This window comes from Myodes glareolus, chromosome 10, assembly GCF_982192425.1.
Source record: "Myodes glareolus chromosome 10, mMyoGla1.1, whole genome shotgun sequence".
NCBI lineage: Eukaryota > Metazoa > Chordata > Mammalia > Rodentia > Cricetidae > Myodes > Myodes glareolus.
The window spans coordinates 59,299,793-59,326,151 of NC_142035.1; the positions used below are offsets into that span (position 1 = coordinate 59,299,793).

At 44.0% G+C, this 26,359-nt stretch overlaps 1 protein-coding gene across 2 annotated transcripts; it reads left to right on the forward strand.

The window, feature by feature from the left end:
* Positions 1–548: 548 nt before the first annotated feature.
* On the forward strand, positions 549–26,359 carry Exd1 (exonuclease 3'-5' domain containing 1). Of its 2 annotated transcripts, XM_048459998.3 has the most exons (12): positions 549–745; positions 3,759–3,944; positions 5,481–5,549; positions 5,790–5,847; positions 6,123–6,250; positions 10,811–10,869; positions 13,349–13,435; positions 16,298–16,402; positions 16,484–16,564; positions 21,256–21,399; positions 22,490–22,681; positions 24,840–26,359. In XM_048459998.3, exons 2-12 carry the CDS (start codon positions 3,812–3,814, stop codon positions 25,497–25,499), a joined length of 1,716 nt encoding a protein of 571 aa, XP_048315955.1. In that variant the 5' UTR covers positions 549–745; positions 3,759–3,811; the 3' UTR covers positions 25,500–26,359. The 2 variants fall into 2 exon arrangements, with proteins under 2 accessions (XP_048315955.1, XP_048315956.1); XM_048459999.3 differs by lacking the exons at positions 549–745; positions 3,759–3,944 and adding an exon at positions 3,954–5,089.

Sequence of the window (26,359 nt, forward strand, 5' to 3'; positions counted from 1 at the left end):
TTGGCGCTCGAGCCCGGAATGAATCAGCCCGGCGGCTAAGGGAGTCCAAAGGGAGACAGACCCCGCCCCCAGAACCCCAGCTGCCGCCGGCCTTAAAAGGGCGACGCCACTGTGGCGCTGGCGACCACAGTTAAAAGGGCAGTGCCACCGAGCCACCGTTTCCCGATAAACCGGAGGGCAGGTTCACTGCGTAACCCACAGGTTTCTCTGAGGATCCTCACGCCAGGCGTCCCACCCCACAGGTGACAGGAACTGAGGGGAGAAACAAAACCGACAAAATAAGTGGAGAGTCTCAGGGTGGATCCTTTGACTGGGCCCGGCGCAACCTCTCCCTCCCACTTCCTCTCCCTCTCCCACTGTCCAGTGGCCCCGAAGTAGGTTGACGTTGGGCTGGGGACCGCCCGCCGATTGGCTGCGTCTTTCCTGTGCTCCCGCCCCCGGCCGCTGGAGGGCGCTGGAAGCCGGCTGGGGCCGCCCACCGATTAGCTGCGTCTTTCCGGCGTTCCCGCTCCCGGCCGCTGGAGGGCGCTGGCAGCCGGCTGGGGCCGCAAGCTGATTGGTTCCTCTGGAAAGCCGCAGGGCATTCGCCCTCGTGCAACGGTAGTAGAGTCTGCGCTGTCAGCGGCTGGCGTTGCGAGCGTTTCAAACAGTTTGTGTCAAGGCTGTGCCAAGATAACTCCCAGATTTCTTCTTTAACAGCAGCCCTTCTTCAATTCGAGGAGCTCACCATCTGACTGAGATTAAGGTCCAGATTTCCCAAATTTCTTTTCCCGGGGGTGGGTGGAGGTGGGTGGTAGAGGACCCTAAAGGTGAGAAGGTGAGGGAGAGTAAATACCCTGAACAGGGACTGTCATTTATTTATTTGAAATTTATCTTGTTTTTAAAATGGGAATTTTTAAACGGTGAGCCAGACAGGTGAAAGCAGGGAAGTTGCAAAGTCTAAGAAATACTGGGAAATCCTGTTTAAAGGCTCCCCCCTCCTACTCATCCCAGGAGGTGGGGGCTGGAGGATTAGGAGTTTATGCTTCAGCCTAGAAGGGGCAGAAATAGTTTCCTTCAGTTTTCAGGAGGAGACCTCTCTGGTCTCCTAAGTGGCTCTTAAGTGGCTGGGATTACACACTTCAGGCTCCATGCTGGTCTTACATTTTATTCTCTCCTCCTCTTCTCCCCCACCCCCCCGTTTCTATTTTTTGTTTTGTTTTTGTTTTTCGATACTGGGCCTTTCTGTGTACCCCTGATTGTCCTGGAACTCACTATGTAGACCAGGCTGGCGTCAAACTCAGATGTCTGCCTGCCTCTGCCTCCTCCTGAGTGCTGGGATTAAAGGCGTGTGCCACCACTGCCCAGTTTGCGTTTTATTTTTATGACATTTTTTTTGTTTGCACTAATGAAAAGGTTAATGAAAAGGTTACAACCCCTCAAATGAAGTAGTAGCTTTCCAGTGGCATCACATACGTGTCTTACCCCTTCACCCCTTTGTTTAGAACCAGCTTGAGAGATGGAAGAAATTAATTAATAAATTAATTATTACTCAGTACCCAAATATCTTAGCCCCTTTTTCAAATGACCTTAGGCCCCCAGCTTCAGCTACTTACGCCATTGCAGCTCAGCCTGAGTCCCCAGGGCTTCCCTGCCCACTTGATTTCAAGTCTGACTCAGTTATTTTCCTAATTAACCCCTCTCGTTTCACCCCAACTGAGATCAGCCTTCCTAAACTGATAGTAACGTTTGGATATGGCAGTTTAAGAAGCCCATGAATTGTAGTATGGAAATCTTGATGTCACACATATACATAATCCCATGCTCAGCCCGCCTAGAAGCTCTGCATCCAAACCTTTTTTTCTTCCTAATTTTCAATGTAAGTTTTGATGACCCTTTTTTGTGAGGTCTGATGGCTGAAGTCTGCAGTCACAGCACTGAGAAAGCAGAGGCAGAAGAATCTTCACAAATTCAAGGACACCATGGGCTAGATAGGGCATTCCAGGCCAGCCAGGGCTACTCAGGAAGAACTGTCTAAAAACAAACAAACAAACAAACAAACAAAAACAGGAACAGAAATGTCTTTGCTATGTGGGTTTTTCCCTCTGATTTGTTTTAACCTTTAAAAAATGGTATTTGTGTGCCAGGTGGTGGAGATGCACACCTCTATCCCACCACTCAGGAGGCAGAGGCAGGCAGATCCGAGTTTGAGGCCAGCTTGGTTTAACAGAGTAAGTTCCAGAACAGCCAACAGCACACAGAGAAACCCTGTCTTGAAACAAACACACAAAGTGATATTTGTGTGTGAGAGGGGTGTGTGTATCTCACCAGAGGAGGCAAGAAGAGGAAGAGGGCCTCCTCCCCCTGGAGCTGGAGTTAGAGGGGCTGTGGGCACTGACTGTGGATGCTGGGAAACACCACACTTAGGGCCACTGGAAAGCAGAAGGTACTCTTTTTTTAAAATTATTTTTATTGAGCTATATGTTTTTCTCAGCTCTCCTTCCTCCCCTCTTCGCTTCTACCCTCTCCTGTGACCCCTACGCTCCCAATATGCTCAGAAGAGCTTGTCTTTTTCTTCTTCCTATACAGATCCATGGATGTCCCTGTTAGGGTCCCCATTGTTGTCTAGGTTCTCTGGGGTTGTGGACTGTGGGCTGGCTTTTCTTTGCTTTATGTCTAAAAGCCACTTATGAGCGAGTACATATTTGTCTTTCTGGGTCTGGGTTACCTCACTCAGTGTGGTTTTTTTTCTAGATCCATCCGTTTGCCTGCAAAATTTAAGATGTCATCTTTTTTAACCACTGTGTAGTACTCCATTGTGTAAATATACTACATTTTCTTTATCCATTCCTCGGTTGAGGGGCATCCAGGTTGTTTCCAGGTTCTGGCTATTACCAGTAATGCTGCTAGCTGAGCACTTTGTTGAGCACCAGAAAGCACTCTTAACTGCTGAGCGCCTCCTGCCCATTTGGCCCATCTTTCATTTTCTTACTTCCTAAGCATTTCATAACTTTTCAGTTTTGAACATCCTAGCCTTATTAATGTGAGTATTGTCTACGTCACAGGGCTGCAGAGATGGTTCAGTGAGTAACAGGGCTTGCTGCTCAAGCAGCAAAACCTAAATTCAGATCCCAGCACACACTCAGACAGTTTCAGTTTCAGGGGATCTGGCGCTCTCTTCTGGCTTCCTTAGGCACAGAACTAATGTACACGCATGTACCTGGAGGCAAAACACCTGTCCACATAAAATAAAAATGAATAAAATTGTACTTGCTGTTGTTCTTTGCATTCATTTTAAAATAATGAACATAACAAGACTACTGTTCTTATCCCTTAGAACAGTGGTTCTCAGCCTTCTTAATGCTGTGACCCCTTAATACAGTTCCTCATGATGTACTGACCCCAACCATAAAATTATTATTGTTACTTCAGAACTATAATTTTGTTACTGTTGTAAATTGTAATGTAAATATCTGATATTCAGAATATCTGATATGTGACCCTGTAAAAGGATCACTTAACTCCTCCCCGCCACAGAAGGATTACAACTCACAGATTGAGAACCATGGCCTTAGAAATTTGGAGAAATGCTAGTAACCAAACTTTGGAAACTGTTTATGAGATAGGGTCTCCCTGGCTGACCTGAAACTAGCTATGTAGACCAAGCTGTTGAAGTCAGAGATCACCCTTACTTCGGTCTTCTGGGATTAAAGATGTGCACCACCACGAAAATGAAAAAAATTGTCGTTTTGAAATAATGATCTCTGTTAATTTTCAAGTGTTTGGATGCTCAACAAAGATTCTCTGAAGTCTGCTTTTGGAATCGAAGAGCATGGATCCCAGCAGTGACTACCATTTCCTCAACCACATCTTGTGGAGAAGAGTGAAGCTCACATTGATTTCTGGCATCTTTGAGGGCGTGCTCCAGCATGTGGACCCTAACAAGATTGTTGTCCTAAAACACGGTTTGGTCCTGTCTGCCATCTTCCTTTGCCTCCTTAGAGATTAACAGCTGTGTGCGGGTGATGGCTGTGGGCAGCATTAGTAGCTGAGAAAGTAGTGTTGTGTTTCTATTTTAAGAACGGTCTGAGAAAATATTAGAATATTCTTCCGTAGCAGAGCAACATGGCTGCCCATGCTGACCGCTCCTCACTTGTATACTCTCGCTGACATTATAGTGGAAATTTTCTTTTTTATTATTTCTTTAATGTGTGTGGGTGTTTGGTCTGCATGTGTGTCTGTTTGTTTTATGCATGCCCGGTATCCCCAGAGGTCATAAGAAAGACAGGATCCCTGGAGTTACAGATGGTTATGAGTTGTCACATGGGTGCTGGGAATCAAACCCAGGTCCTCGGGAACAGCTTTCAGTGCTCTCAACTGCTGAGCCATCTCTCCAGCCCTGAAGGTGTTAATTTTCAACATATAGTTTTAAAAAATTGAGAACTTCTCTTAATTATTTATATGAATATTGAAATTTCTTTTGGCTTCAACAAAGGGGAAAAATTATAGATGTAAAGGATTAATTTATTTCAGACAAAAAGAAGTTCAGAAGCCAGGAGTTCAGGACCAGCCTCAACTACATAATGAGTTTGAAGCCAGTCTGGAATATGTGAGAACTTGTATCAATGTAACTTAGTTGGTGGAGTTCTTGCATAACACACAGAAGACCTGAGGTTCAAACTCTAGCTCCACATAGGACAGCTGTAGTGGCACATGACTTTCTATTTTATTTTGTTTTGTTTGTTTGTTTTGATACAGGGTTTCTCTATGTAGCTCCGATTGTCTTGAAACTCACTCTGTTGACCAGGCTGGCCTCCAACTCAGAGGTCTACCTGCCTCTGCCTCCAGAGTCCTGGGATTACAGGCGTGCACTGCCATTGCCAGGCTGGCACATGTCTTTAACCCAAGAAATTGGGAATTTTTTTTTCCTTTTAGTTTCTTCTCCCTTTTTTTCTTTTCCTTTTTTGGCAGGGTCTCATTATAAAGCCTTGACTGGCCTGGAATTTGTTGTATAGACCAAACTAGCCTGGAATTCAAGAGATCTACCTGTCTCTGCCTCCCAAGTTCTGGGTTTAAAAGCCTGTAACCATTATACCTGACTCTTTATAAGGTTTGTTGTTGTTGTTGTTGTTGTTTATTACTCAACTGTAGAGTGTAGCTTTGTAATTTAACTGACTCTACATTTCTCTGGGAGAGAAAAGTTGTTTTTTTTTCAAGACAGGGTTTCTCTATGTAGACCTGGATATCCTGGAACTCCCTCTGTAGACCAGGCTGACCTCGAACTCACAGAGATCTGCCTGCCTCTGCCTTTCGAGTACTGGGATTAAAGGTGTGCAACACTACCATCTGGTGGCAGGATTTTTTAAAGATTTATTTATTATGTATACAGTGTTCTGCCTGCTTGTATGCCTGCAGACAAGAAGTCAGAGAGACTTCCCAGTTTCTTGTGGTTTGGAGAAGTAGTATGCAGTAGTAACCAGATGGGTTATTTTCTATCGCAGTGAAGAACGTACAAACAGGCCGGAATGTCCCAGGAGTGAAGATGTTTTTCGGCCATGAGATTTTGAATGGTAAGTTTTGTGTTCCCTGATCGCTGATTGGAATCTGCCGTAGAAAACTCACTTCTCTGCCTCACTCAGGTATTTGAAAGAAAATAGGATTGATCTTGTCTTTAGTGCTGTATATATGAATTTGATTTTTTTACTTTCAACCTGTTTATAGTGTACAGTTGAGCACGGTGTATGCGTGTGGTGGAGTGGCTAGTAGCTTTCCAACCGGAAACTGTTGAAAATCTTCTGGTTGTTTTTCAGTGGAACTAGTGGATGAAGCAGAACAAGGTGCATCGGGGGAAAAGGCGTCTTCTATTAGGTATTACAGGATAGTTTTTCTCTGTGAGGCTTTCCACGTGAGCACAGAAGAGGAAAAAGACTTAACTCTAATCCACTAGCCGCTTACTTCTCAAATGGTCTAAGGAACTAAAACAAGCCTGCCAGCGTGGCTGTCTTGAGATGGCGCCTCCAGCAGTGCTTGTGAGCAGCGTCGAAATGGGCTGCAGTCCTTGCTGTTGGTGGGTAGGGAGGTCTGTGCATGTCGTCTGTTAAAAAGGACAAGTTCACCTGAATGTGATTGTTTTGTGAGGATAGCATGAACGCAGAAAAGACTGGAACGGAGAAAACGAAAGACGAAGACCTAACAGTATGTGAGCCTGCTTCACCTCTGCCAGAGGCACCAGCCAGCTCTCTGCTCAGCGACCTCAAATACTGCCCATCAGGTGAGTACTGGAACTCTGAATTTGCTAGGCTGTTTTTATTGTGCCTCACAATAAAAATTGTGAATTAGGTTAATTATTATAAATTGTGTGTTTAGTTGACGTGGAATGCATAGTGTGTGCCAGGATTAGGAATGCTACCCTCATTGAGCTCTCATACCAAAGATGCCAAATAAGATGGATGAGTGGGAGATACGTGTGGCACTGCACCTGTCCTCCCACCACTAAGGGGTAGAAGAAGCAGACCAAGAGTTCAAGGATAGAACTGGCTACATAGTAAGTTTGAGGACAGCCTAGGGTATATGAGATGCTGTCTCAAAAAAAAAAATTTAAAATGAGTAAAATATATAGAATGCTAGTACTCTATCAGCAAATGCTGAGATAGAGAAATAGCAGGCCAATAAGCTTGTGGCTCATGTGCTTTCAGAGTTTTTGAGTGTCTGGGGCAGGTCTTCCTGAGGTAGTGACATTTGCATAAAGGCCTAAAGGAGGGGAGGCACTGAGCTATTTGGATGTCAGGAGAAGTGCATTTTATCTTGTTTTGAGTCACGGTCTAGTCACAGATAGCCCTGGCCGCTGTGGTACTGCTTACGTAGTCCAGGTTGGCATCAGTTCCCAAGCGGTATGAATGAACAAGTGCCGGCGCTCCAGGGCTTCCGTACACAAGCCTGGCTGCCCTGGAACTCGCTGTGTCAACCAAGCTGCCACCATGCCCAAAATGTAAATTGGTTAGTTTTTGTTGTTTTGTGATAGGGTCTCACTCCTGCAGCCTAGGATTCATTCTATAACCCAGGCTAGCCTCAAACTCTCAACAATCTTGCCTGGGCCCTTAGGGACCGAGATTATAGGCTAAGGCAAGACTGGACTACAGAGACTAACACAGAAACAGAAAAAAATCTAGACAGATTTGTGAAGAAATAATTTTTTGTTTTTCATTTTTCAATCTCACACTGTGGTCGAGGATAACCTGGAAGTCAAGGCAGTCCTCCTGCCACAGCCTTCCAAGTCCTAAGATAACAAATAAGGGCCACCGTGCCTGGTCTTGCTTCTCAATGTGTGTGTGTGTGTGTGTGTGTGTGTGTGTGTGTGTGTGTGTATTTTAGTTTTTTCAAACAGGGTTTCTTTGTTTCTTTGTGTAACCCTGTCTGTCCTGGATCTCTGTACATCAGGCTGACCTGCCTCTGCCTCCCGAATGCTGGAATTAAAGTCATGCGCCACCACTGTCCAGCTTATGTTTTAGATTTTCAGTTACATTTATTTGTGTAAATAATGGTATGGGGGGAGGTATGTGTGTCATGACATGTGTGTGGTGGCAAATGAGCCAACTTGAAGGAAGGGTTTCTCTCCTTCACTGTGTGGGTCCTGCTTTGAACTCAGGCTGTCAGGCTCTGCACTAAGTGCCTTCACCAGGTGAACCATCTCTTGGCCGTGAACTACTCTAAACCAATAAGGACAACGCCCTGGACTCCACTGGTAGCCGTAGAGAATAGGTAGAAGTGCTGCACTTGTAGATGTGTTAAAGGTGGAGCTCGTGGAATATGCTGACAAAGTAGATAGATGGGGTGAGAGGAGAAAGAGGAATCTGAGCACCTCAGCATCCGCAGATATGAAGGGTGTTGTGTAAACTAGGGTGAGAAGACCTTCATGTAGAAAAGGCTTTACAACTAAGTCACACCTGAGACGTTGAGAGCTCCGTAGTTACAAATCCCATGAAGTTAAATGCCTCTACAGTGGCGTATACCACAGTAGCTTTGTCTCGCTGGTGGGGGGGGGGCAGTCCCAGTCTGCTGCTGGTGAGCCTCTGCTCCGCTAGTCCGTGATGAAAGCTTGGAAATTCTGGTTCTGATACCAGCAGCAACAGGGTAGGAGGGAAGATCAAGCCAGCAAAAGAACGAATAATATCCTGTCTGACATACGCTTTTTATCTGGACTGCTACCAGAAGATCCACTACAATTGGGTGGGCCTTCCTCCATCAGTCAAGGCAATGAGGACAGTTGTTTGGTGAGATACTCTACTCAGGTGATTCTAATCTGTGGCAAGTTGACACTAAAACCAACTGCAGCATTCAGTTTGGGTCATTTAAGTTTGAATAAAAGGCCAGGGATGCCAGCACTCAGGTGATACATTCCTGGGAAGAGTGCAAGTGGAGGACTGCATGGGCTACATAGTGAAGGCCTGTCTCCAAAAATAGTGTAGCCTAGAGATGAGAAGGATATGGAGAGAGAACTTGAGGAGTCAACCAATAGACTGTCTTTAAAACCTTGAGACCTGCTGAAGTCACCAAGAGAGCATGTATAAATGCAAAAGAAGGACTGGAGAGATGGCTCAGTGGTTAAGAGCACCAGTTGTTCTTCCAGAGGACCCGGGTTCAGTTCCTACCACCCACATGATAGCAACTCACAATTGACTATAATTCCAGTTCCAGGGGATCTGATACTTTCACACTAATGCATATAAAATAAAAGTTAAATAAATTATTAAAAATAAATAAATGCAAAAGAAGAGGAGGATTGTTGTCCTTGCTCTACAAAGATTAAGAAATAAAGGATGTGTGTGTGTTTGTATGTCTGTGTGCATGTGTGTGTGTATGCACACCCTGGCTCTTGTGGAAGTCAGAGGACAACTTCGAAAGTTGCCTCTTGCCTTCCACCATGCTGGCCTGGGGATTGAACAGTTCACCTGCTGCCAAGCCTTTAAACTAACTGAACTATCTATCTTAGTTTGGGTTTCTATTGCTGTGAAGAGACACTATGACCATGGCAACTTTTATTTAATTAAAAAAACATTTAATTGAGGTGGCTTGCTTACAGTTCAGAGGTTCAGTCCATTATCATCATGGCGGGGAGCATGGTGGCGTGCAGATAGACATGCTCCTGGCTACATTTTTAATCAGAAGGCAACAGGAAGTGGACTGGGACACTGGGAGTAACTCAAGTCCTCTGGAAAAGCAGCAAAAACTCTTAACCACTGAGTAACTGTGCCAGTTTGAGTGAGAACGCCCCCAGTAGCCTCGTATATTTGTGCACTTAGTCCCCAGTTGAACTGTTTGGAAGGATTAGGAGGTGTGGCCTTGCTGGAGGTGTGTATGTGGGGGTGGGCTTTGATGTTTCTCTGCCTGCTGCCTGTGGATCAGAATGTAGAATGCTCAGCTACAGCTCCAGCTCCATACTGCTGTGCTCCCTGCCATGATGATAATGGACCAAGCCTCCAGTTAAATGCTTTCTTTTAATAAGACTTTGGTTGGTCATGGTGTCTCTTCACAGCAGTAGAGTAGCAATCATAACCAAGACAGCCACTTAATAGTGCTCGTCACTGTTGTTTCTGCTACATTGCTGTGTACTCCAGGACAGCTGACCCAGAGCCTCTGGGCAGTTCTGTCTACCGCCCATTGCTCTTTAGCTATTCTGCAGCTCAGGATAGGATACTTTCCTCATGTTAACCATGCTCTGGGTTCCATCCCCATTATCATTAGATGGGTATACTGGGGAAACAGAGGCAGGAAGTTCAAGGGCATTCTCAGCTACTTAATAAGTTCAAGGCTAGCCTGAACTGTGTGAGACCTTATCTTAAAAAAGACCAAATAATAGTAATTATCAAGACTTAAAAACTCCAACAGTGTATTATTACTTTTCCAGGGCTCATTTATTTTAAACTGTTACTTTTTATTGTGAAATATCTTTTTTTTTTAATATTTATTTATTTATTATGTATACAATATTCTGTCTGTGTGTGTGCCTGCATGCCAGAAGAGGGCACCAGACCCCATTACAGATGGATGTGAGCCACCATGTGGTTGCTGGGAATTGAACTCAGGACCTTTGGAAGAGCAGGCAATGCTCTTAACCTCTGAGCCATCTCTCCAGCCCTGTGAAATATCTTTTTAAAAATAGTTTATTTTTATTTCATGTGCTTTCATGTTTTACCTGCATGTATGTAAGTGTGAAGGTGTGGGATCGCCTGAAACTGGAGTTACAGGCAGTGATGAGCTGCCATGTGGGTGCTAGGAATTGAACCTGGGTCCTCTGGAAGAGCAGCCAGTGCTCTTAACCACTGAACCACCTCTCCAGCCCCCATGAAATATCTTTTTAATGTGCTTGACTTTCGCAGGCAAGATGGATCAGTGGGTAAATATGCTTGCTAGGTGGTTTAGGTTCAACCCCTAGAACCCACATAAAAGTAGGAGAGAGAGAACCAGTTCTACCAAGTTGTCTTCTGACCTCCACGTCCATGTGAGCATATGTGCACACACCGTACACACCATACACGTGCATACATAATAATCAACCTTTATAGGACGGCATCAAGAAAGGCAAGTATGTAAACTAGGAAAAGAGAATCAGCACTAGCTTATGACAGGAAATGATGAGACCATCCAGTTTGTAAGATTATCCTTGGCAGGACTCTGGTTTCTTCTCAGTTGACAAAACAGGACAGTAATTAGTACTCACTGTGTTTAATGTGTGAGGACTGGTCAGGTGATAAGGAGTACGTCTAAAATTAACAAGAGGGCCATTCTCTTGTCAAAGAAGAGAGATACATCCCATACCATCCTTCTCTTGTAGAGGAAGAGGAAGTGACATACACCGTCGTTGATCAATTCCAACAGAAGTTTGGAGCTGCGGTAAGTACTATCAATCATTTACAATGTGGTCTTCTGTATAGATAGCATGTCTGTGTCCTACAAATTGATTTTAAGATCTTTGATGTTTTACCTGCGGACAGAGTATTTTGGTGGCTTTATTATTTTTAAACAGTATTTAAAATATTGTATTTGTGTGTATGGGTGTTTCATTTATGTATATGTCTGTATGTCCCATTCACCCGGTGCCTATGGAGTCCAGAGGAGGGCATCAGATCTTCTGGGACTGGGGTTAGCGATGGCTCTGAGCTCCCATGTGGGTGCTAGAAATCAAACCCAGATCCTCTGCAGCAGCAGTCAGCATTCAACCACTGAACCATCTCTCCAGCCCTTTGGTGGTTTTAAAATTTACTTTTCTGTGTGTGTGTGTGTGTGTGTGTGTGTGTGTGTGTGTGTGTGTGTGTAAGCATGGGCACCATGGCATGTGAGTAGAGGTCATCAGGCCTCTTTGAGGAGTTAGGTCTCACCTTCCGCACTGCTTCTGCTGCTGTGCTGTGTGCTCCAGCACAGCTGACTCAGAGCTTCTGGGCAGTTCTCTTGTCTCTGGCTCCCATTGCAGAGTGAGAATGCTGGGATTATAGATGTGCATGCCTTTTTATATCCAAACTCAGGTCTTTAGGTCTTCCCAGTTAGTGTTAGCCCAGGGTAGCCTAAAACTAGCTCAGGTCATCAGACTTGCACGGCGAGCACTTTTACCCACTGAGCCCTCTCACCGGCCTTATTTACTTATTTTTGAGAGAGGCTCCAGCAAATAGTCCATGCTCGTCTTGAATTCAGATCTACCTCCTATCTCAGCCCCTTCAGAGTAAGATTATAGGGGTGTACTACCATGCCAGGCTAGCCAACATTTTAGGGACAGCAGTTGGATTTATTTATCTATTTATTTATTTGTTTATGATTTTTTCAAGACAGCATTTCTCTGTAACCCTGGCTGTTCTGGAACTCTCTCTGTAAACGCAGGCCTTCCTGGGCCTCCCAGGTTGCTGGAATTAAAGACACGTGCCCATGCCGGAATAGCAATTTGATTTTTGAGACAGAGTCTCATGTACCCCATGCAGCCTCAAGTTTCCAATGTAGCTGAGGTTGATCTTGAACTCTTGACCCTCCTGTCTGCATCCCCATGGGTAACAGGAGGACATCACCACATCCAGCTCCTCACTCACATTTTCAAAGGACTACTCCAGATGGTATTACCTCAATGAATTTGAGAAAATGAAGAAAATGTGCTCATGTTCACAGATGGACTTCAGGAGAGTTGCTGACATTTCTGTTGTATATAAACTTATAATTGGGGTACATGGATCATTTTGTTACTGGTTCGAAAACAAAGTCTCCATAATTTTCTCAGCCCGTCCTCCTACTCAGTCCTGCCCTAGTTTTCAGAGTAACTGGGAAGACAGATGGACACCCACCATGCCTGTCATATATATGTCTTTAAAGGGAGATCTGACTTTTTGCAGACTTTTTTTGTTAGCATTTAGGGTCTGAGTGACTTATCTTATAGTTACGTATTTATACTTTTTCCAAAACTGAGGAGCAAATGTATCTAGTAGTAATTTATATGTATAAGTGAAACAAACTCTGGTTTGTGTTAGGCAAAGTTGTAAATTTAAAACGATGGGGAAATAATGCCCAGAGCTGGTGGTGTACACCTTTAATCCCAGTACTCAGGAAGCAGAGGCAGGTGGATCTCTGAATTTGAGGCCAGCCTGGTCTATAGAGTAAGTTCCAGGACAGCCTAGGCTACACAGAGAAACCCTGTCTTGGGGGAAGGAAGAACAACAACAAAATCATGATCCAGGAGCTGGGAAGACACCTTCTTCAGCAAAATGCCTGCTGTGCAGGCATGAAGGCCTGAGTTCGGATCCCCAGCACTGATGTACACTGATGTACCCTCAGACAGAGACAGGAAGATTCCTGGGGCTGCTAGTCAGCTAGTCTCAGCTAGTCTACCCAGATCAATGAGTTCCTTATGATCTCAATACTTGGGGATAGAAACAGAACAGTCAGGAGGATAGGACTAGTTTGGGCTATGCGGCTTAGTTGGAGACCAACCTGAAGGTATATGAAACCTCCTTTTTTATTTAATTATTTATTATTTTGAGTCAGGGTTTTCTCTGTGTAGCCCCAACTATCCTAGAGCTCACTCTATAGGCCACATTGACCTTAAACTCAGATCTGCATGCCTCTGCCTCTCAAGTACTGGTAGTAAAAGTGTGCACCAGCCACCCTGACCCCTGAAATCCAGTATTTATCACCATCAAGTTATGGTTGTTAGCCTCAAAATATCATGAAAGATATCTATTCCTCCTTCCCACACACACACCCTTTGAAACAAGGTTTCTCTGTGTAGCCTTGGCTGTCCTAGAACTCTGTAGACCAGACTGTCCTTGAACTCAGAGATCTGCCTGCTTCTGCCCCCTGAGTGCTGGAATTAAAGGCCTGCTCCTTTTCTTAACAGATGTTCCACATCAAGAAGCAGAGTGTCCTGAGTGTGGCTGCAGAAGGAGCTAATGTGTGTCGCCATGGGAAACTCTGTTGGCTTCAGGTGAAAAATCTTTTCTTTTTTTTTTCTTTTTTAAAATATTTTTATGGTTTATTTAACTTTATTTTATGTGCATTGATGTAAAGGTGTCAGAGCCCCTGGAACTGGATCTTCAGACAGTTGTGAGCTGCCATGTGGATGCTGGGAGTTGAACCCCGGTCCTCTGGAAGAGCAGTCATTACCCTTAACCACTGAGCCATCTCTCCAGCCCGAAACATCTTTTCTAAACTGAATTGTTTTCTTTGGTTTTGCTTCTGGCATGGTGTTATAGAGCATAGACTGGCCTTGGACTTTCTTGTGTATCTGCTAGCCTTTGAACCTCATTCATTATCTACTTCCCAAATGCTCAGTATATGTGTATGTGTGTACGAGTATAGACATGAATATATGTATATGTGTAAATATGCATGTACACATATGGATACACTGACATGTACATACATGCGTACATACATATATACTACATACATGTATATTGGTGTAAATGGAAGTTTTTGTCCTGCCTGGTCCCACAGCTGTTCAATCCCAAAGAATCACATGGAGGCTTATGTTAATTATAAAGTGTTTGGTCTGTTAGCTCAGGCTTATTATTAGCTAGTTCTTACAACTGAAATTAACCCATAATTCTTACCTATGTTTAGTCACATGGCTTGGTACCTTCCTCAGTAAGGCTCACTCATTTTGCTTACTCTGCTTCTGGATGGTATCTGCATCTCTGCCTTTCCTCTTTCTAGAATTTTTTTTAAAGATTTATTTATTTATTATGTATACAACATTCTGCCTCCATATATTCCCGCACAACAGAGGAGGGCGCCAGATCTCATTACAGATGGTTGTGAGCCACCATGTGGTTGCTGGGAATTGAACTCAGGACCTCTGGAAGAGCAGCCAGGGCTCTTAACTGCTGAGCCATCTCTCCAGCCCCTAGAATTCTTTTAGTCTGTTTGCCCCACTTGTACTTCCTGCCTGGCTACTGGCCAATGAGCATTTTATTAAACCAAAATGAGTGACAAATCTTTACAGTGTATTATCCCACAGTATACTGGTTGTCCTGGAACTTACTCTGTAGACTAGCCTTGAACTCTGCCTTCTTTTGCCTCCTAAGTACTGGTATTAAAGTCATTAGCCACCACCACTCAGCACTGTGTTTATATTTTTTTAATAGTCTTTCTGTCACTTCAGAATTCACTTAGAATATCTATTATTGGTTTCCTTTTTTTCCCTGGAAGTACTGGGGTTGTACTTAAAGCCTCCTATATCCCAGTTAAGCCTAGATAAGCACTCTTTCACTGAGCTACAGCACAAGCCCTTGGAATATCCATTCTTATATTAATTATCTTTTAAAATTAATTAATTAATTAATTCTTTTCAAAAAGGCCAGTGGGTATTGGAGAGATGAATCAAGGGTAAGAGCTCTTACTACTCTTGCAGAGGAACTTGGTTAATTCTCAGCTCTCCCCCCCACACATTGGTAGCTCACAACTGCTTGTAACTTCAATTCCATGGCATCCAGTGTCCACTTCTGACCCTGGAGAAAACCAGGCATGTATGTGGTGCAGACATACATGAGGCAGAACATCCATACACATAATATTTTAAAAATTAAAAAATTAAAAAAAGTAGTGGTGGTGCATGCCTTTAATCCCAGCACTCTGGAGGCAGAGGCAGATAAATCTCTGAGTTCAAGGCCAGCTTGGTCTACACAGTGAGTTCTAGGACAAACCAGAGCTACAGAGAGAAACCCTGCCTCGAAAAACCAAAAAACAAACAAAATTTTAATCTACATGTATCTGTATCTGCTTTGGGGGCAGAGCAGTATGTGCCACAGCATGTGTGGAGGCCATTGGACAATTTGCAGATATCAGTCTCTCCTTCTGTCCTGTGTGTAATGCAAATAAATAAGGTGGGTAGTGCCTGAGTTTGTCCTCTGGCCTTCATGCACACACATGAAGAAATGCACACACAGACAGTATTTGATGTTCAGGGAAGGGGTTTCCAAGGCCTACCCCTATTTATTGGCAGTTGATAACTCCTGGGAGGGAGAATAGCTTTTCTATAGGAGTGGGACCACTGGACGGGCCTACCTTCCCCAGTGGATGGCTCCATGCACCAGTGTCTACAGGCGGCACTAATCTGATTCAGTGGGTTAAAAAAAACAAAACAAAAAAGGAGGACATGAAGTTGTGAGGGCGTTCTGGGGGAGTTGGAGGTGAAGAGTGAGGGTAAATATGACCAAAATACATTGAATACATCTATGAAATTTTGAAAGAATAAAGAATAAATGTCATAAGTGATAGACGTGAATATATATATTTATCATGCTTACTGTATCTTAAAAGAACAAGACAAAACCCACAAAGCTTTCCTGGTTGACACAGCTAGTTTACTTGTTTGCCCTTTTCTTTCCTTCTGAAAATCCTAGTAATTGTGCCTTTAATATTTTTTATGGTCTATTTAACTTTATTTTATATGCATTGGTATGAATGTATCAGATCCCCTGCAACTGGATCTTCAGACAGTTGTGAGCTGCCATGTGGGTGCTGGAAATTGAACCCGGGTCCTCTGTAAAAGCAGTCAGTGCTCCTAACCACTGAGCCATCTCTCCAGCCCCTATGCCTTTAATCTTACTTATTGCAGTATCTGGATCAAAGATACCAAAATCAAATCAGAGATAAAACCAGAACTTCGCCCATATTAAGCAAACACCCTACCACACAGCCACACCCTAAGCCCCAATGTGTCACTTGAGTGACTGCTGCCAGCTTAACCGTGAGGATGCTCACCATTTTCATCTGTGTCCTGTGCTTTTGGTCCTCTGATGGCCTCCTCTGGTCTTTCCTCATCCCATGATATTGTCTGTTGTAGGTGGCCACAAACAGCCGAGTTTACTTGTTTGATATTTTCCTCCTGGGAAGTCGTGCTTTCAACAATGGGCTTCAGATGATCTTAGAAGACAAGAGAATCTTAAAGGTGGGTATAGAAGCTGATTCCTGTAGAAATGAGGTTAGCGGCCAGGTTCTAATGACTCTGTCTCCATGTTCTGACTCCTAGGTCATCCATGATTGTCGATCGCTTTCCGATTGCCTGTCTCATCAGTATGGAGTCATGCTGAACAATGTCTTTGACACACAGGTATGAAGAGGAGTGCTGGAGTCAGCCAGCACTCATGGGTCCTCGTAGAAAAGATTCCCTGTCTGGGGATGACGGTGCCAAGTGTGGTGGCACATGTCTTTACTGAAGTGTTTGACAAGCAGAGGCAGCTGGATCTCTGTGAGTTGAAGGCCAGCATGGTCTACAGAGCGAGCTCCACATCATCCAGTGCTACACAGGAAGACCCTTAAAAAAATATCGAGCCTGGTTTTCCTGTCCCATTCCTGCCTGTGTCTCACATGGATTACATATGTAACTTGTGGAAACTATAAAAATTGTATAGGAAGTTACTTAGACTCGTTTGAGAGAAAGTCTTCTATTTCTGGCTAGAATTGTAAAAGTAGGAATGAGGCTGTGTATGCCAATACATTCAGAAACTTAGGAAATGTGAGGCCGTTCGGAAGTCTGATGTGGAGAGTTAATACGAAGTGGAAAAGCACACCTTTCCTCTATCACGTGTTTACCTCAGGGGTGTAGGTTGTTGAGGCTATTACACCCCTTAAAAAGCCCCGTTTATGGAGCTAGTGAGATGTGGCTTGAATTCTAATTGTTCTTAATAATAAAAACCCAGAGTCAGATATTAGGGGGTGAAAACTGAGAGATCAGAGAAGCAGTGCAGCCAACCACTAGAGAGACCTTTTACTTCTGCTGAATCCTCAGGCCAAAAGGGCGATCCTATCCTCAGTCTGCATCTGTCTCCACCAAACCTCAGACTGCACTTTCAGCCTTATATTCTTCTCTTCACCAAGCCATATCACTCCTGTCTCCAGCCCCCTAGTGCTGGGATTAAAGGCGTGGGATCCCAAGTGCTGGGATCACCTTTGTGTGAGCTCTGTTTCTCTTACAGGCTATATGATTTTTGCATAGCCCAGGGTGGCCTTGAACTAACAGAGATCCATCTCATCTGCCTCTGTCTCCTGTGTCCTGGGATTAAGGATGTGAGTCACCAGTACCTAATCTCTAGTGGTTTAGCTCTACACTCTGATCTTCGGGCAATGTGAACCACAAACAAAAACTCACAACAATGAGGTGCCTTACTGGTTAAGAGCACTAGCGGCTATTGCAGAAGACCCAGAACCCACATATCCATCAGTAACTCTGGTTCCAGGAGAACTGAATGCTCTCTTCTGACCTCTGCAGGTACCAAGTGTACATATGGTACACACATGAACGCAAGCAAACACAGATAAAACAAAGTAAATAAAGTATTTCTTAAAGATGAAATAAACCCTATCTGGCTCAAAATAATAACTTGATGAAATCTGATTTGAATCTTGCAGGGGACCTGAAGGAAATGGGAAATTCCTTGCCTAGCCCTACTCTTAAACTCATCTGGTTTCTGATTTGACTCTGAAAGCAGTAAAACCGCCTCCTGGCTCCACTGTATTTTTCAGTAGCTAGTAGCTACGCACATCCATTGGTTTGTGACTCTTTTCTCCCTCTTCAAAGTATGTCATTCTATAGGTAGGAAGCAGAAGGATTCAAGATTTCAAGGCCAGTCTCAGCCACATAGTGAGTTCAAGGTCAGCCTACACCACATAAGGCTCTGTCTCAAAAAACTTTTTAAAAAAGTATGTGTGTGCATGTGCGTGCATGGCTTATGCAATACTGGATAAACAGTTCATCAGTTAAAAATGCTTGCTGTAGCCAGACGGTGGTGGCACACTTTTAATCCCAGCATTTGGAAGACAGAAGCAGGCGGATCTCCGGATCTCCGTGAGTTCAAGGCCGGCCTGGTCTACAGGTCAAGTCCCAGTACTTGCTTCAATGCCACACAGAGAAACCTGTCTCAAAAAAAAAAAAAAACATAGCTGGGCAGTGGTGGCGCATGCCTTTAATCCCAGCACTCTGGAGGCAGAGACAGATGGATCTCAGTGAGTTCAAGGCCAGCCTGGTCTACAAGAGCTAGTTTCAGGACAGCCAGGATTGTTACACAGAGAAACCCTGTCTGGAAAAAAAAAGACAAAAAATGCTTGCTGTATAATGAGGAGGATTGGGATTGGAATCCCAGCACCCACACAACAAACTGAGTGTCCCCGTAAACACTTGTAATGCCAGTTCTGAAGGATGCAGAGACAGCAAGCTCACTGAGGCTTGCTGACTTTGAGCCTAGCTGAGAAACAAGCCCCAGGTTCAGAAAGAGACCCTGTCTCAGAAGAATAGGCAGAGAGTGAATAGGCAGTGTCTTCTTCTGACCTTCACTTGCACACATAGATGCAAACATCTGTACACACATGTGCATGCACTCACATAGACACATACAGGTACATAAACAGTATGAGAGGTGGCTCAGTGGCTCAGAACATTTGCTTCTCTTGCAGAGGACGTAAGTTTGGTTCCTAGCAACCACATAGAGGGCCCTCTTCTGGCCCTCTCAGGCAACAAGCATATGTTTAGTGCACATACATGCAGAAAAAGTGCTCATATACATGAAATAAAAATAGATACATCTTTTTAAAATTAAATCTCAGGCTATGAGTGGTGACTGTCTTTAATCCCAGCACTCAGGAGGCAGAGGCAGGTGGATCTCTGAATTTGAGGCCAGCTTAGTCTACAGAGTGAATTCCAGGACAGCCAAGGCTGATACACAGAGAAACCCTGCCTCAAACCCGCTCCCCCCCCCAAAAAAAAAGGAAGAAAAAGAAGGAAAATTTAAAAAAGACAAGATGTCTCACTAGGTAATGGCATTTTCTGCCAATCCTGAGCACAATTTCAATGACTCATATGATAAAAGGAGAGAAACAACTCCCACAAGTTGTCTCGTGGCCTTCACAAGTGCAAGACAGGAGCCTGTGTCCCGTGCAGATGGACAGATAAATGTAATAAAAATACAGAACTAAAGAGTGGTGTTATCGACTGCTGTCGCTTCACCTTTGCCACAGTGAAGTCTCCTCTGTGTCTTTAGAAGAGCAAGTGTCAGCTGAGTGTGATGGCACAAGTCCACAGTTCTAACACTGGGGAAACTGAGGGCAAGCCTGGCTGCATGGTTCTAAGCCATCCTGGGCTACATTTTGAGACCCTGTCTCAGAACAAAACATTTAATTTTATTTAGGACCTACTCAAATGATTCAAGATAATTCATATTAAGAACATAATGAGATTCTAGGGATTAAGAAATTGATTTGTGGCCTGGAGAGATGACTCAGAGGTTAAAAGCACTGGCTGGTCTCCCAGAAGTCCTGAGTTCGATTCCCAGCAACCATCACAACCATCTATAATGAGATCTGGTGCCCTCTTCTGGCATGCAGGCATACATACAGACAGAACACTATGCATAATAAATAAATAAATCTTTAAAAAAAAAGAAGTCGATTTGTTTTATTTTGTCTGTTTAAAGACAGGGTCGTGTCACCCAGACTGGCATCAACCTGAGGATGACCTTGAAGTCCTGCTTCTCCTGCCTCCACCTCCCAAACACTGGGATTACTGGCAAGCTCCACCATAGCCAGCATAGACATATAGATAGTATGGAGTCATTATTCAGCCTGTGGCACCCAGATAAACTGTTGTTGCAGATTCTTAAAATCTCTGTATTTGTGATATGTGTGCATGCTGTGTGTGGGTGCAGGCACAAAGGGACCGTGTACACATGTGGCGGTCAGGAGACAACTGTGGAGATGGGTCCTTTCTTTCTACTTTGCAATAGTCTCTTGCTGTTCACCACTGCATATACCAGGCCTGTGAGCTTTTGGGGAGCCTCCTGTCTCTGCCTCCTCTCTAGGAGCACTGGGATCACAGATAGGAATCCTACCTGCCATGTCTTGCTTTATGTGCATTCTAGGGATCTGATTGAGAGTGTCACACATGCATGGCATGTGCTTTACCCACTGAGCCATCTCTGGCCCAATATAGCAATTCTTAATTTTATTCACGTTCTTTACCAAAATGTTGCCAGAGTGGCTGTTAAGTAATAAACATAGTTCTTGAGCAGCTAGCTTTGCTGCCTTTGTCCTGCCTGCTTTCCTTGCTGTATATTCAATAAACTTGTTTTTTTCTATTCTGAAGAAATAAATTCTTAAATTCTTTGTTTTCCCATTCACTAAAGGCATCAATGTGTAATAACAAAAAGATAAAATAGACAATGCAGACCCGTGTTTTCTCCTAGCTATTTTCAAAATAAATTGACTGACATACTTAAATTTACCTATGACCTCTCTTTCTCTCTCTCTCTCTCTCTCTCTCTCTCTCTCTCTCTCTCTCTCTCTCTCTCTCTCTCAGTTTTTCCAGACAGGGTTTCTCTGTAGCTTTGAAGCCTGTCCTGGAACTAGCTCTTGTAGACCAGGCTGGCCTTGACTCACAGAAATCCACCTGCCTCTGCCTCCTGAGTGCTGGGATTAAAGGCATGTGCCACCACCACCGCCCGGCCTCTCTCTCTCTTTCTCATCTCCTGTAGTCCAGGCTGGCCTCCAATTTCCCATGTCTTAGATAATGATCCTCTTGTCTCTGCTTCCCAAGAACTGGGATTACAGGCTTGTACCAGAAAGTCTAGTTCTTGCTGGGGTGGAGCCCAGGGCCTGGGGCATGCTAGGCAAGCATGCCACCAGCAGAGCTATGTCCCAGCACTTACAGGGAAGTCTCTCACAGTATTTCTGACACGAGATAGTTTTCTGTGTGTTGATTTCTCTTGGTTTGTTGTAGGTGTGGGACTGATTGTTTTCTGTTTCGTGCCTCAGGTAGCAGATGTCCTGCAGTTTTCTATGGAAACAGGTGGTTTCCTTCCAAATTGTATCAGTACTTTGCAGGAGAATTTACTCAGACACCTTAAAGTTGCCCCTAAATACCTCTCCTTTTTAGAAGAGAGACAAAGATGTATTCAAGTAAGTATTAAAAGATGTGTCATTTGTTGATTATAAATTAAAAGTACTCTGAAATATATTTTCAAGTTGGGATGGGGGAAATTTTTATGGAAATTCAAATTAAGACATTGGAACCAAAATCATCTTAGTTGCTTTTCCCAAAGCTATATAAATTTTCCTTAGTGCATGTTTTAGGGTCCTATTGTTGTGATGAGACACCATGACCACATGACCACAGCAACTCCTATAAAGGAAAACTTTTAATGGGGTGGCTTACATTTTTTTAAGTTTCTCAAGACAGGGTTTCTCTATGTAACCTTTGTGGCAGTCCTGGAACTCACTTTGTAGACCAGACTGGTCTTGAACTCATGGAGATGCCTCCTGCCTCTGTCTCCCAAGAGCTGGGATTAAAAATGTGTACCACCGGTGTCCTGGTGATTTTTAGCAGTTTGGTCCATTATCATCATGGCAGGACATGGTGGCATGTAGGCAGACGTGGTGCTGGAGGAGCTGAGAGCCCTACATCTTGCAGGCAACAGGAAGTGAACTTTGACACTGGACATGGCTTGAACATATATAAGACCTCAAAGCCCGCCTCCATGGTCATACACTTCCTCTGACAAGATCACACATACTCCAACAAGGCCACACCTCCTAATAGTGCCACTCCCTTCGGGGGACATTTTCTTTCAAACCATATTTCACTCCCTAGTCATCAAAGACTTGTAGCCGTATCATAATGCAAAAATGCATTCAGTCCAACTTCAAAAGTCCCCATAGTCTATCACAGTCTCAAACTTATTTAAAAGTCTAAAGTCCAAAGTCTCTTCTGAGATTCATGCAGTCTGTTGACTGTAATTGCCTATAAAATCAAAGTTAATAAGCAGATCACATACTTCCAACATAAAATGGCACAGGATATACATTACAGGCAAAGGGAGCACAGTGAAAAAATTGCTTGGTGGTGGTATCACACACCTTTAATCCCAGCACTCAAGATCTCTGTAAGTTTGAGGCCAGCCTGGTCTACCAAGCAAGTTCCAGAACAGCCAGAGCTGCTACACAAAGAAACCTTATCTCGGAAGGGTAAAAATGGTTTTGCTTTCTCTAGGAAAATCCAGAAGTATGGCTGACAAGACCTCTTCCACCCCCTTTATTGAAAATCTTGGCTCTGGAAACAACCTACTTGCTTCCACTCCGCTTGGTACTCTTGGATGAGATGATGTCAGATTTAACCACACTAGTAGACGGGTACCTGAACACCTACCGAGAAGGTTCTGCAGACCGGCTTGCAGGCACAGAGGTAGGTACAGCTTTCTGTGGTGTAATTTGTATTCTCTGTCTCTTCCTTGCATTGAACATAGTGCTATTCACTGTTGCTTTGGCGACTCCCTGTTTGTTTATGTGTTTGCGGTGCTGGAGATCAAACACAGGACCTCGTACATTCTCAGCAAACTCTGTACTAATGAGCTACATGCATAACCCTTCCTAAATTTTTTGTTTTAAGATAAAGGTCTGACCGAGTTGTCTAGGATGGCCTTGATCTCTGTCCTGCCTCCTTCCTGAGCAGCTGGATTACAGTCTTGGGACACCAGATTTGACTTTGGTATCTACTCTTCCCAAATATGTTATCTGCTCTTTGCATCTTTCTTGGGATAGCTTTGTAGCAAATCTTTTTTTTTTTTCTACAACAGAGCCTTATGTATCCTCAGCTTTCCTCAAACTTGCTATGTAACTGAGGATGACCTTGACTTCCTGATCTTTCTGCCTTTACCTGTCCAATGCTGGGTCACAGGCCTGTGCCACCATGCCCTGTTTTTGTAATGCTTCATAGCAAACTCAGAGCTTTATTCATGCTAGGCAAGTATTCTGCCAACTGAGCTACAACCTAGATCCCCCTCTTCTTGCCTTTAAAAATATAGTTATGTGAATCTGTCTGCATGTGTTTATGCATGTGCATGAGGGAGTATGGATGGCGGCCAGCAGAGGGCACCAGATCCCCAGAAACCGGAGTTATGGGTAGCTGTGTGCCATCATGTGGGTGCTAGAAACCAAACCCCTCCCCCAGTCCTCCAAAAGAGCAGCAATTACTCTTAACCAATGGACCTTTTTTCCTGCTCCTTGTTTTGTTTGTTCAACAATGTCTTAAATATCCAGGATTGACCTTGAATTTACTGTGTCTCTGAAGATGAACTCCTGATCCTCCTGCCCCTGCTTCTCAACTGCTAGGATTACAAGCATGTACCACCACATTAATACATGCTGTATGTGTATATCTATGTCTGTCTGTGTTGTGTGCGTGCATGTCTGTGTGGTGTATCCATATTTGTACCCATATGTGGAGTGCTAGCCAATGTTTGAGATTATGGAGGCCAGAGATCAACATATATTTTCATCTGCTGTTCTGCACTTTACTCCTCCCCTCTGGTATTTCGAGATAGGGTTTCTCTGTGTAACCCTGGCTGTCCTGCACTCACTGTGTAGATCAGGCTGGCCTTGAAGTCAGAGATCCACCTTCCTCAGCCTCCTGAGTGCTGGGATTAAAGGCATGCTCTGCCACTGCTAGACTAAAGCAGATTTTTTAATTAAAAATAATATGATAGTAGAGCTGGGGGTATATCTCATTTGGTCGAGTGTTTACCTAGTATGCATAAAGTCCTGAATTTGATCCCTACAGCCACATAAAGTGGTCATGGTGGCTCACACCTGAAATCCTGGTACACAGAAAACCAGAATTTGAATGTCATCTGGAACAACATAGTGAATTCTATGGCAGCCTGAGCCACATGAGACCCTGTCTTAAAACAAACAGCCACAAATTACCCCAAAATATATGCTTATGCTATAACAGTACACACTTGTAATTCTAGGCTAAGGTCAGGGTATGGTGAGTTCCAGGCAAGGATGGGTTACACGGTGAGACCCTGACTCCCTAAAAGAGATACTGAAGAAATATGTAAAAATATGTTACCATATGGGCAGATTAATTTTAGAAAGTTATAAAAATTCATACTTGAGGGGGTTGACATGTAATCTAGGACTTTGGATGTTGGTCACTGGTAGAGCACTTGTCTGCATTGTACAAAGCCTGGGTGATATTCCAGTACAGACAACCATTTGCTAAGTCACACACATGTGCATGCGTATGTGCACACACATACACCTGATATCACACATACACTGACTGTATCTGGATGTTACAGCTTTTCAGAGGGTGCACCTTCTAAGCCAACTTAAGCCAGGCTGGGAAACTTACGCTTCTTATGTTTTTACACACACACACACACACACACACACACTTAAATACTTAAATATTTAAATTACTCAAAACAAATACAGTCCAAATTTGAAAGTACCATTCTGTTGGAAACACTAGAGGGCACTACTGGAGCACATTTGAATGAACTCACTGTAGGGACCATGTTGGGTCCATCTTTGTAAACCTGTGCTTGCTTTCCTAGCCTGCGTGTATGGAGCTGCCCGAGGAGCTACTTCAACTCAAGGACTTCCAGAAGCAGCGCCGAGAGGCAGCTGCAAAGGAGTACAGAGTGAATGCGCAGGGCCTCCTCATCAGAACGGGGCTGCATCCAAAGAAGCCAGGGGGTCGCCCCCCAGGGAAAGAGGACCAAATCAAAGGCTTTTTATTTTGTAAAGCTTCTGACATAGACAAAGCTCCACGTTTTCTATGTCACGGATCTGATAAGGATGAGAATTTTTTGGATAAAGAATGTAAACAAACTACAGCAAAGTCTCATAATCTGCCTCCCAGGAAGGAGGCCAAGGCCAGCGAAGAGTCTGAAAACAAGCCAAAGAGTAGGGAGTCAGCAGGGCCAGAAGACCCCAGAACCCAGAGAACTCACTCCCTGACTCCCACACATGAATCTCAGGCACATTTTTCTCTGAAAGAGGAGATAGAACAGTTGCTAATGGTAAAAAATAAGGAAGCTGTAAGAAGCCCAAATGAAGACACTTTGGTGACTCCTTCTCTTCCTCAGGAAACCTGGGTGGCACCAAGTGACACCTTCCATCTTTCTGGAAAGGCTGTGATGTCTACACTTCCACCCTGCCCAGCCCTGGAGAAGACAGATCCGTGGATAAGTCCGTCTCCAAATCTGTTTTAGGAGTTAAGGTTTCTTCCTGGTCCATGAAGGTCTCCTCTACCCTGCCCGCCGAGTTCCTATTAGTTTCTCCTGGGATAGCGTGCTTAGGTCTCTGCCACAGGCTTCTGGGAAAAGGCCTTTGGTTTAGTGGGTCATTCTGGTGTCTGGATTCGGATGGGGGGAATAAGTGAAATAGTGGACCAAGTCAAACTTCTGATTCTGTCAATATATACAGAAATATTCCCAGTAGCCTGAGTAATTACTTGTCATTAACTTAGGTTTAGAGAATCTGAAGAAGTGAAAAAATGCTTGGGCTCAGTATCTGGAAGGATCTAGTTTAGGAATATTGTGGGCAGCTCCTGTGGGTGGTGAGGCTGGTGCAGCCTGCAGAGGCCATGGGTTCAGTCTGCAGCATCACTGAAAAACAAAAGTTGTATTTTTATCTGTTTGTTTGGGTTTGGTTTGTTTTTTTGCCTTTAGAGTGAAGTAAATATAAAAACCCTTACTTATAGTTTAAAAAATGTATATCATCCGACTTCACCAGTACTTTTCTCCTTAAAATATTACTTGAATTGTGAATTTTTGTGTATCGTATTCTAGCCTGAGAATAAGTAATGCCATTATAGGTTCAGTCTCTCAGTTTTCTCTAAATCTCATTAGCCTTGAGGTTTTGTCCCTTTTCCTAACAAAGCAGGGGCCTGGCTTCTTTGTTAATCCCTTTGTGGAAATGTAACATTTGAGTCAATTGGGTTTGCATAGAGCTGTCACATTTCCTTAGAGTGGAGAAAAACAGCTTGCAAGGGGGGCATTTTGTGTTGAGTGCTCAGAAATCACACTTACTCTGGTATAAAACAACCAATAAACTGGTTTTGGCATCAGGA